The 12,394-nt window shown below is 46.7% G+C and overlaps 1 protein-coding gene across 2 annotated transcripts in view; it reads left to right on the top strand.

Moving 5' to 3' along the window:
• The window catches only part of VPS35L (VPS35 endosomal protein sorting factor like), a 118,566-nt gene that overhangs the window by 27,585 nt on the left and 78,587 nt on the right, over nt 1-12,394 (top strand). For both annotated transcript variants that reach the window (XM_058569939.1, XM_058569941.1), the window contains exons 8-9: nt 1,610-1,694; nt 8,141-8,200. In XM_058569939.1, coding sequence (XP_058425922.1) covers nt 1,610-1,694; nt 8,141-8,200 — 145 coding nt within the window. The remainder of the gene's footprint in view (nt 1-1,609; nt 1,695-8,140; nt 8,201-12,394) is intronic.

The following is a 12,394-nucleotide window of genomic DNA, read 5'->3' as shown; positions in this document are numbered from 1 at the left end:
ATCTCTGAGGGGCCCTGGGTAGGAATTGGGAGATGTCACATCCCTAGGAACCAAGAGCTGTGTACTGTAAACAGTCTCTAGGATTCTGAGTTGTTTGCTTTCTCCAAGCCCTGAAATCTCACGGGGTAATTGTTTAAGTTGGAGCTCTCATCAAGGGCATATGAAAAACACAAAACAAGGCGCCAGGAGATGGGAGTTCTAGGTCCATCCAAATGCCACGTTTGGTGTCAACACCGTTGTTTTCACAGCTTACGTCCCCCTCACCCCTCCGCCCCCACCCCCAATAACATTTGGACTGTAAGAGGATGTTTCACAAATTAGACACATTTTTACTTTTAGGAGTGTAATGCTAAGGAGAAACTTGGTAAATCTAAGAATTTAGAGATGGGGTGACAACGCTAAACTGAAAACACGTCAGTCTGCCTCTTGATCAGATGAACTTTCTAACCATTCTCTGCACGTTGGAAATGCATATTAAACGACCCTTTCTAAATGTCCAAATATTTTTTGTTTTTAAGTGACGTTTATCTGAGAGCCAACCGTTGGAATGACAAAATATGGCAAGGTGATTTAGTTCCTCATGTTGACTTTTGAATTTGTAAAGACTTCAAGGCATTAAATTTAGTTCTTCAAAATAGGAGTAGATTTTTTGTTTCTGGTTATAAAAGATGACTTAATCTGGGGTGTTTGGGGCCACTTTGTGTGGCTACACTCTTCCATTAAGAGTCCTGAACGTGTTGATGACCCTCTGGTGTGAGTGACAGCATGGGGATTGAGCAATTTTCCCTGAAAAGCTGAAATGTTCCCAGCGTTGAAGATCATAGTTCTGGAGAAACATGTACTTGAAGCTTGTCCTGTTCCTTTTAGAGGAAAATGTGGGAGCGAGTATAAATAATAGGTGCTAGTTTAAGAAACCCTGGAGATTTACTTATGGGGTCACTCATAGAAAAGAATGTTTAAGAATCGAGAACATCCTGAAATAAACCAGAGGAAGCCATGCTGAAAAGCACTTGGAACAAAGATTGAGTCATCTGCGAGGTCACTGATGGGAGAGGTGTCATTGACTTCCCTCGGTGGCTTTTTTTTTTTTTTTACAGATTTTATTTATTTATTTTTCCCCCAAAGCCCCGGTAGATAGTTGTATGTCGTAGTTGCACATCCCTTCTAGTTGCTGTATGTGGGACGCGGCCTCAGCACGGCCGGAGAAGCGGTGCGTCGGTGCTCGCCCGGGATCCGAACCCGGGCCACCAGCAGCGGAGTGCGCGCACTTAACCGCTAAGCCACGGGGCCGGCCCGTCCCTCGGTGGCTTTGAATGCTGGCCTAGTTCAGTGTATGAGCAGAGACCCTTCTGGAGAAGGTTGCTCAGTCCTGTGGCTTTCCTGAAGGGAGGTGGTACAGTCTTCTTACGAGGCTCTGACGTGAGCAGAGCCTGGCTCTCTTTGTCTGAAGCACAGTGGTTTTGCTTATCATTATATCTCCAGTGTCTGGCACACGGCTTGGCACATGTAAGCACCTGTACCTATTTGTAGAAATCCTTAATTTTCCAGGCCTGGAGCATTCCGACAAAGTCAGACACAACAGAGTGAATTTTCTCCTCTCTTTTTCTAGTGTTCAAAGCTTCTTTCGGACACCAGCGTTATCCAGTTCTATCCAAGCAAGTTTGTCCTCATCACCGACATACTTGATACATTTGGTGAGTATAGTCATATCCATCTTAGATCTAGGAAATACGTTTGTTTTGCCCGAAGTTGGGCGGTAGAGTTGCTTTAAATTAGGTTCTGTGGTGGTTTAAGTAATTAGGTAAACCTTGAGAGAGACCAAACCAGCCCCCGCCATGCTCATTAGCAAGGGTGCTATTTTTGAAAGAATATTAAATTATATTTCTTCTGACCTTCTGATAGGCTAGTAAAGTGAGTGAGTGAAGCGGGGTGAGCTGAGTGGCTCATGTCCTATCTAAACCAGCTGTGGTCCATCGCCATCTCATGGCATCTGGAACTCACTTTGTCAGAACTGAGCTCTGCATCTCTTCCCGGCCCCTTCCTTACCTCCAGTGGGTTTCTGCCTCGGGGAGTGACAGCACCGTGTACTCTGTTGCACAAGCTGGAAATCGCAGTCTTCTCCCCTATGCCACACGTCCAGTCCATCACCAAGTTCTTCAGTTCAGCCTCCTGACTCTACCTAATCTGTCCATTTTTCTCTGTCTTCAATGTTAAAACCTTAGTCCAAGCCATAGTCCTCTCCTGCCTGAGTGATAGCTGCAGCTCTTTTGAGGTCTTCCTGCTGCCCCTTGTCCCATGCTCCGCCCCTCAGGCAGAATGATCTTTGGGAGCCCAGCAAAGAGGTCTAGACTGAAGAGAATAACCTGGAACCCTCTGGAGAAACAGGAGGCCTCTGTGCTGCTTGGCAGTGGTCAGTGGCCAGGGAATCCTGCCATTAGCAGTTTGCCCAAACCATGCAGCCCTCTAGGCCATATGTGATGTTAAGTGAGGTGCCCGCAAGAGCTAGGAAACAGAGTCGTCTTCTGAGAGCTGAACACATAGGAGGTCAGAATAGACATTTGCTGTCTTACTGAGGAAGGACCGATGAGCTCCCAACCCAGCCAGTCTTATCTGTATCCCACTGAAACATCTAATGTGTCAGAAAACAAAATGTCATTCAGAGAGACCCATTTATTTCTGCAGAGGGGCCCAGAGACCTGAGTGTGTTAGCTAGAACAAGTGATAGGAAACCTAACTCATACTAGTCTTGGAAAAGGGGTCTTTATTGACTTATGTTGAAAAGTCCAGGGGGTAGTTTCTGGCTTCAGGTACAGCTGGTGTTAGGAACTCAAACAGTGTCTTCAGGACCTTGGCTTTTTCTAGTACTTTCCCTTGGGTTTGCTTCATTCTTGAACTCCACAACGTGGCTGCAGCTTCTGTCAGCTTCCCAGGACAAGGAAGAACTTCTCTTTTCCAGGCATTCCAGCAGAATTCCGTCCTGTTGTCCTGGCTTGGATTACACGTCAGTCCCTGAACCACTCATGGTATCGGGGATGACATATGCAGATTGTCCAGGCCTGGGTCACCCCGAAAGAGGAAAGGTGATGCTGTGGCCAGAAGAAAGGGGAGTGGGAGCTGACTGGGCTAAAAGAAGAGATGTCCCAGCTGAAAGACAGGACCTGTGGGGTTCACATGACCCAGAGAGGTGGCGTCAGGCGCTCTGCTGGGCACAGAGGATGTGTCAGCAAATAAGAGACAAAAATCCCTGCCTTTGTGGGCTTATGTGCTGGTGAGAGAGGATTTACAGAACAAATAAATAAACCCGATTGTATGTTAGATGATGATCAGTTGTATGGAGGAAAGGCAGAACAAAACAGAGCAGGGTGAGGGGAATTGAGGGAAGTGGGCAGGGGTGGGGGCGGGCTGCACTCTTAAATAGCGGATCAGAGGAGGCCTCGCTGAGAAGGTGAGATGTGAGCAAGTACTTGAAGGAGGTGAGAGATGAGCCACATGCTGGCGACATGGGGCCTGGTTAGGCCAAGGAACGGCCAGGGCAGAGACGCTGGGGTGGGAGCAGGCCTGGCGGGGTTGGGGACCTGAGAGGCCAGGATGGCTGGAATGGGATGAGCGAGGGGCTGGCGGCGCAGGAGCTGACGTGGCCAGAGCCCTGGCGGGCCGTGTAGGCCATTGGAACGACTTTCGCTATGACCTTGAGGCTGTGAGGAGTCACGGGGTGTTAAGCAGAGAAGGCACACGATCCGATTTGGGTTTTAATGGGCTCCCTCTGGCAGCTGGGTTGAGACTAGACTGTAGGGTGGGGGTGGAACAGGGAGCACGGTTAGGAGGCCACCGCAGCCATTCAGTTGAGCAATGAGGGTGGCCTGGACCCGGGGAGGCAGTGGAGATGGGAGAAGTGATCCAGAATGGATGGGTGCGTTAGGCCCTCAGAGTAGATATCAGGTCATACACCCCTTGGGCCTCGACTTGTCCTCATGCACAGCTTGCCTCCAGGGAGCGAGGACGTCGGTCAGGGCGAGAGGCCAGTGGCTGTGTCTGGTTCTCCTGACCGTTCTGTTTCTCGTGGTGAATATCACACTGGCCTTCTGGTTTCCCTCACCAGCCTCCTGGCAGTTCCTTTTGCACGAGTCAGCGCCCCTGAGCGAGACTAACCTGGGGACACCGATGAGGTCCAGTTTCTAACCTGCCGGCCTGGCTAGATCCAGACGTTAACCCTGCGAGAATTTTGGGCAGCCATTCTGCCAGCCTCTGCTGGCACATCCCAGTCTCATACCTCAGCAAGCGGGCGTGTCGTGCAGATGCCTGCCTCCTTGCTGTAGCCCAGAAAGTAGCTGGGCTGGGAGTTAAAATAACGGTGATAAACACTCAACAAATAACGTCCTCTGGCCTGACTGTCCTAGGTGCTTTATATATTAAGTCACATCATCTTCATAACATCCCTGTGAGGTGGGGTCTGTAATGGTCCCCATTTCACAGATGAGGAAGCTGAGGCACAGAGAAGTAAAGTAACTTTTGCCTGAGGTCACAAGGGTAGTAAGTGCAGAGCTGGGACTCAAATTGAGTTCTCTATGCAGTCAAAGCACCAGCTCTGTTTCTCTTGTAGTTGGCTCATGGGGGAAACTCTGCTCTCCTTTGATCCAGCAACTTCCCCTCTGGGAATTCATCCCATTTGTGATTCCAGAAGATTAGAAATAACCCAACTGGCCATCAGTAGGGGACCAGTTAAATAGATGATGGTACGTGTGTATGTTGGAGCACTAGGAGGCCTCTAACAATGAGGATGGGCTCTGTGTTCTGGTACAGAAAGATTTCCAGGGTATGTCGTCACGTAACAAAGTCAAACTGTGGAACAGCTACAGAGTATGTTCCATTTTGTGTAAGGAAAAATTAGAATACTTGTTCATATTCATTTGTATTTGTCTAAAGAAACATTAGAAGGGGGGCTGGCCTGGTGGCATAGTGGTTAGGTTTGCGTGCTCTGCTATGGCTGCCCAGGGTTCGAGGGTTCAGATCTCGGGTGCGGACCCACACACCGCTCATCAAATCATGCTGTGGAGGTGTCCCACATACAAAATGGGGGAAGACTGGCACAGAGGTTAGCTCAGCGACAATCTTTCTCACCAAAAAAAAAAAAGGAAACATTAGGATACCCAAGAAGCTAATAAAAGTGGGAACCCTCAGAGGGCGTGGATGGGGATGGGCTGAGAGAGAAACTTGGTTCAATACCTTTGCAGCCTTTTTGAATTTTGAGCCGTGGGAACGCTTTTCCTATCGAAAACCAAACATTCGGATGAGCTACCTGGTCTCAGCACTTCCCTCCCTCCTCTCCACTTTGGGTGGTGTTTCCAGCCATACCATTGTCTGAATCTTTGTGAATAACATTCCTCAGGCCTGTGAGGCGGCCTGCGTCAAGGAGGCTTTTTATGCTCTGGGGCTAATGAGCAGTTTCCACCTTTTAAACAAGGAGTGGATGGAACTCAGCTATGCTTGGGTGGGACCTCGGGGTGCTGTGGCCCCCCTCGTGTGCCTTGTCGGTGCTGTCTGTTCCATAGGAAGGTGTGCGGCGGTACAGGGCAGGTGTGTAGTGGCTGTTGACCTGACTGACCGAGGGTTGGAGCATGTTGCTGGGCAGGGTGTGGGACACGGCCCGGGCGTCTGCAGGGGGTCGTGCGTGCTGGACTTCCGTTGGGATTTCATGAGAGGCAGCGAGCACAGAGCTGGGCTCTGGAGTCCCTGCCTGTGTCCCATGCCTGCCTCTCCGCCTGCAGAGCCGTGTGGCAGAGCTCAGGGTACACAACTCTGAACAGTGCCTGGCACTAAGTAAGTGCTCAGAAAACGTTAACTCCTATCACTGTCGTTATTTATCTGTTTTAGTATCTTGATTTATAAAAATGTGAATCAAGAAAGGAAGTAAATCTAGGATCGGGTATTATTTGTCAAAACAGTTGTCCACTAACTTAACAAAGGAAGAAAAATTCATCAAACTCGTTTGGCCAAAAATGATTTTGTAGTTAAAGGTCCCTTAGAATATGAAGGTGAATATAAAAATCAGGTTTTTTGGTTTTTTAAAGAAAGCTAGTTTTAGAGAGATGGTAAGGTTTTTGTAGAGGAAGTAAAGATGTTTTGTGCTCTTAAGGCCTGTGCACACAGCATGGGAGGTGAGAAGTTACACGGCTGCCCAGCGTGGCTTGCTGTGATGGCCCGAGGTGGAATTGCACGCAGTCGCAGTGCTGGGGGTTCTGTGTGCTCATCTTGGAGGAGGCCTCTCGGCACCAGCTGTGGCTGCCGTGGGGAGACCACGGCTGCAGGTAACCAAACACTTCCTGCCCGGAGGACGAAGGCAAGTGGCTTTGAGAACTGGGGCTCATTCTCTGAGGCTCCGTGGGAGCCTTTAAATTGAATCGATGGTTCTCATCCTTGGCTGCACACCTGGGGAGCTTTCACAACGCTCTAGATGGTCACACTGCACCCCAGACCATTTACATCAGGATCTCTGAGGATGGACACAGGCGTCAGCATAATTGTCAGGAGCCCCAGGTGCTCTGAGTGTTCAGCCAAGGTTGAGAACCACTGGCTTAGACGGGGAGGAGGCTTTTCGCAGTTTCTAGAGATCCCCACACCCAAGGCAAGTTTCAGCTCAGAGACCCGTGGTGCCTGCCTAAATCAGTGGTTCTCACGCTTGGTGTGGATGAGAATTCCCTAGCAAGGTTACTCAAAATTCATATTCCTGGGCCTCACCCCCTAAGAGATTCTTTTTCACTGGCTCTGAGGTGGGCCCCAGGGCCCCAGGAATGTAATTTGCAGCAGGTGTCTTGAGGTGATTGTAATGTAAGTGGTCCATACTGGCAGAGGCACCTGGGTCCTCTTCGCTTGGCTGGCTGCGTGCACATAATTCTAGCATTCTGTCATTTCTTGATGATGTCATTGGATCTCAAGTTCTTTGACCAGAAATGGTCCTTATAACCTTCCTGTCTCTTTTTCCATGTATGAACAAGGTGTGTGGTTCTTTACTGTCCTGATTGATGGGGTCATGGGGAAAAAAATGAGCATGGGGAAATACTTTTGACATGAAAGGTGATTTGGGAAGGTCCAGAAATGAACAGAACTATAATTTTTATCCCTTGAATATTGATAGCATTTTCCAAAATACATGCACAGGGTAAATAAAGCTTTTTGTGCTATGTTAGGGGTTGGCCTGTAAACCAAGTCCAGACTGCCCACGTGTTTTTGTAAATAAAATTTTATTGGAACACAACCACATTCATTTGTTGACATATTGTCTATGGCTGCTTTTGAGCTGCAACAGCAGAGTTGAGGAGTTGCAGTAGTGACCTGTGACCCACACAACCTAAAATATGTTCATCCATCCAGCAAAGATTGAGCACCCACTGTATGCTAGGCACTGATCTTAGGGACTGAGGATATGTCAGTGAACAAAACAGACACAACTCTCTGCCCTTGTAGAACTTGCTATATATAGTTAAATCTCAAATTGCAGTGCTTCTAGGACCAGGCAGATCATATAAATAAGTGAAGTAGGCTGTTGATGAGAGACAGGAGGGAGCAGCGGAGACTGTGGCAAACTGAGTAGTATATTTGCTATTTCAGGGGCAGCTACTAATCTGTTGAGCTCATTTTTATCCTGCATGGGCATGAGCCATTTGTGGCACACAGTACATGAAGACACAGGAAATCCAGTTTTTCACGTGAATTCTCCCAATTTTTATCTGTTGGCAGCTAATCCAAAAATGTTAGAACACTTTGTGGGCCATCGTGTTGTGGACCAAACAAAATGGATCCCTGGCTGGACTCGGCCCCTGGGCTGCCTGTTTGCAGCTTCTGGCCTCGAGTGTGAGGTGGACCATTCTCCATTGCGTAGATGGAGCTGCCTGAGCCTCCTTTGGCCCTAAGTTTCAGTTAAGACTCTAAGGGGAGAAGAATCACTTTCCTGCCTTTCACAGAAAGTAAAAGACAAAAACAAAAAAACAAAAGAAATGTGGCTTAAACTTTGTCCCACCAGGTGGCAGCATACGATCACAAGTGGAAGCTCGTCTGGGTGATGCCATCGCCGTGTCCCTAATTAGCAAACGTTTATTTAGTGTTTGCTCCTGAAGAGCGTGACCATCTGTCCTTTTGTCCCCAGGAAAGCTCGTGTACGAGCGCATCCTTTCCATGTGTGTGGATAACCGCAGCGTCTTACCAGGTAACGTCACAGCTGTTGCACGGCTTTCGTTCTACCCTGGAGTCGGGATTAGGAGGTCTATATCGAGTCACGATTTATTGAGACTCGATATAAAGTTGTTTATTTTTGGTGTATGAAAAGTAAAAGAAACATCTTTGCAGATTTCTTATCATCTCAGTCTTTAAAAACATTAGGAGGTTTTCAAACAGCCCAGCTAGGAATTTGGGCAAGTCATGTGAATCCATAGCATGAAAATGTATTATAATTTCATTCAGCTGAACTTTCACACCAACTTGATTTCCTCTGCTGTTTGACATTTTAATATTTTCCCTACATAGCTTTCCTAAGAAGCAAATTGCCTTAAAAAACTAACTGTATATGTACTAAAGAACAGTGTCAAATAAATCAATAATAACAGATGCTTTGAATCTACAATCTATGCCCAGGTGATGTTTGCCTTGAATTTATTGCCAATCAATTTTAAATTCTCAGGCGGTTATAATGGGACAACTAGATTATGAATTTCATTTGTCCTATAAATAATAATGATGTGTCTGGCCACATGGAACTCACAACAGCAGCTTCCTTTTCCTTTCATCCCTCCTTTTCAAGTTATGGTGCTGCTCTAAGGAGACGTTCCCATCCTGGAAATTAGAACAGCAGGCTTGCTCTGCCTTCTCTCCCTCTCCTGCTCCTAGCCAGATGATGGCATCAGCGACAGTAACCCATGATTTGACCTGTGTTCATTCATTCGTTCTTTCTTTCATCCATCTATGTATGTATGTATACATACGTATACATGCATACGTATGTCTATCTGTATCTTTTAAACTATTTAATATTCACCTTTCTTAGGAAAAAAGAGACAGAACTCTCCAGACCTTAAGGGCTAGAAAAGCTCTTAGGAATCATCTTGTCTCATTATAGATAGGCAAACCCAGTGTGGAAGAGTCAGGGACTTGCCTGTGGCCCTGCCTCCAGCTATGGAGAGCCTTGCTCTTAGCACTGGACCCACGCTGTCCAATATGGCGGCCGCCAGTCACCTGGGGCTCTTGAGCACTTGAGAGCTGGCCAGCCCAAACATATTAAAAAATACACTGGGTTTCAGAGATTTAACACAAAGACCATAGAGTATCTCACTAATAATGTTTTTATATTGATTATATGTTGAAATGATATTTTGGATGAATTGGGTTAAATGAAGTACATTATTGAAGTTTCACTGGTTTTGTTTTACCTTTTTTTTTTTTTTTGTGAGGAAGATTGGCCCTGACCTAACATCCAATGCCAATCCTCCTCTTTTTGCTGAGGAAGACTGGCCCCGGGCTAACATCCATGCCCATCTTCCTCCACTTTATATGGGATGCTGCCACAGCATGGCTTGACAAGCGGTGTGTCGGTACGCGCCCGGGATCCGAACTAGCGAACCCCGGGCCACCACAGCAGAGTGCGCGCACCTAACCACTTGCGCCACCGGGCCAGCCCTTTGTTTTACCTTTTTGAATGTGGCTCACGTGATATTTCTACTGGATGGTGCTGCTCTAGATCCTCTCCTCCACCACGTCACACCAATGATGTTTTTAATAGCTCTTTCCACGTTCTAGGCTTCTCAAGATTGGGAGAGCCATGAGCCTGGAAAGGTAGGCAGGGGCCAGCATGAGGGGAAGGGCCTTCTCTGTCAGCTTAAGGATTTGGGAAATCTGGGTGCGTTTATTTTACACTTGCCAACTTGTATTCCATGTGCTATATCAGCAGCAGTAAACCCTCAGCCTAAAGGTGGAATTAAACCCATTTCATTTAGGTGTTTTCTTTGGCTACAACAGTAATTTTTTTTTTTTTTTTTTTTTTGCTGAGGAAGATTTGCCCTGAGCTAACATCCGCTGCCAGTCTTCCTCTTTTTGTATGTGAGCCGCCACCACAGCATGGCCACTGACAGACAAGTCGTGTAGGTCTGTGCCCAGGAACTGAGCCTGGGAACCGAATCTGGGCCACCGAAGTGGAACGTGCCAAACTTAACCACTAGGCCACTGGGGGTGGCCCTACAGTATTTTTTTAATGCTTTTTGATATAGGTTCTACTCCTTCCTGTTGTACCCCTAACTGCTTAAAAATCTTTCTATTACTTGTCTGGCCCCCAGGGGCGTTTGAGTTTGCATCTAGTGCAATAATTTTCTTTCCTCTCAATTTTCACTATACAAACAACATTTTAGGGCCAATTAAGGAAAAATTACTAATAACTTACTCCCTACTTAAACTAGAAAAGTTCAAGATAAAGGGCTATTTTCATATTCACTTCCAGGCCTTGTGTAAATACGTTAAGAGCGCTTTTCTCTCTCAGGTTCTTCGCTCTCCAATTCCTATTTTGTACCTCAAGCAATGCAAATTAGGCTTTTGTTTCCTTGAAAATAATTTCTTCATTTTTTTCTCCCTTTCAGTTAAAAATCATCTGTGATGTGTTATCTCTGGTTCCAAGAACCAGAAAGGGAAAGGGGCAGACTTTTCTCAAAAATGTCAGTGATCTTGGGGATGACTCTTAATAATTGTGAGGAAAGCTTTTGAAAGCTGTGCAGAATCCTGCCTAAAGAAATTATGTTGAGAGAGAAATCTGGTGGCATGTGTACTAATTCTTTCCATTTGCATCAAGTTCTTTCTGGTGAATTTAACATTTGGGCCCTTTACCTTCAGGAGTTGTAACTAAGGCGGAGTTCTTATGAGTTTAGAAAGATCCGTGTCCTTTGGGTTCATGGAAGGTACACGCTACTAGATGTGGGAATTTTTTCCCAACGTTTCTTAATCCTGCATATGTGTAAAGAGACCATCTGCTCTAAGTGATAACGTAACTCAATTTCCATCTTGGGAGAAGTAATTTGGGTTTGTTGAGTCGTGGTTCTCATCATCAGCTGTGGGCATTCCCATCTTCAGTTTTGCCACCTGGCTGATGGAGGCTGCACCCGGGTGAGCAGCGTCCCTAACTGACCTGGCCTTTCTGGCACGTGCTAAGATGGCGTCACATCCCTATAAGCACTGCTACGTAAAGAGACCTCTCTCTGCTGGGGTGGAGACTTGGCAAATGAAAGAGAACTAGACTCGTTGGTCTCCTCCCTCCTCCTAAAATATCCACAGAAGTTCGAGGTCAGAAAAAGAAGCACCGTAAAAGAAAAACAAGTAGGAACTAGAAGGAAAAATCTCTGCTCTTTCTTACATCGAAGTCTCTTCTTTTTTTTTTTTTTATTTATTTTTTCCCCCAAAGCCCCAGTAGATAATTGTATGTCATAGTTGCACATCCTTCTAGTTGCTGCATGTGGGACGTGGCCTCAGCGTGGCCAGAGAAGCAGTGCGTCGGTGCACGCCTGGGATCCGAACCCGGGCCGCCAACAGCGGAGCGCGCGCACTCAACCGCTAAGCCATGGGGCCGGCCCTCGAAGTCTCTTCTGAATCAATTTCCAAGTTTTGAATTTGTTTTCCATGTAGCAGTCCAAGTGCTAAAGTATAAATCATGTCATGTCATGCCATTCCTCTGCTCAGAAACTCAGGGAGTTTCCGTAGCACTTAGAAAAACTCGCAGACTCCTCACCAAGGCCACAGCCCTGTGTTACCTGGCTTGTGATGCCTGCTTCTTCCCTTCCTGCTCACCACCTTGGCTTGCTTTCCTGCTCTTTGACCATAGCAGAGCTCATACCTACCCCAAGGCCTTTGTACTTGCTGTTTCCTCCTCCTGGAAATACATTTCCTCCACATCTGTGCATGGCTGGCTCCTTTTTGTAATTCAAGGGTCAGCTCAAATCCCACCTCCGCAGGAGCTTTCTCTGACCACGCAATCTAATGAACCTCCCCCGACTCAAGTCACCCTCCATTCTAATACCTAGTTTTGTGTCTTTCATGGTGTTGACTGCTATTAGATATTGTCTCATTTGTTTGCTTGCTGATTCTTTTCCCTGTTGATTATGTTTCTTCTCCCGCTGGAATGTAAGCTTCATGAGGACAAGGTCTGTCTGATGTGTTGTTATCTCCCCATAGCCTAGAATACTTCCTTTAGTTGGTTCTTAAAACATTTGCATTGAGCAAATGAAGTAAAAGAATGTAATATTTAGTTTGCTGAAAGACTTTAAAGTCCTGCATAACATGGTCCTTTTCCTAAATCTTCTCTTGAGCTGGAAGGAAAGCCAGAAGCCTTTGTATTGGTGTATGCAGATCACTGCATAGCTTGCAGTCCATG

Source organism: Diceros bicornis, chromosome 26 (assembly GCF_020826845.1).
Source record: "Diceros bicornis minor isolate mBicDic1 chromosome 26, mDicBic1.mat.cur, whole genome shotgun sequence".
NCBI classification, from domain to species: domain Eukaryota; kingdom Metazoa; phylum Chordata; class Mammalia; order Perissodactyla; family Rhinocerotidae; genus Diceros; species Diceros bicornis.
The sequence above is the reverse complement of the archived record's forward strand: the minus strand, read 5'-3'. Positions and strand labels throughout refer to the sequence as shown.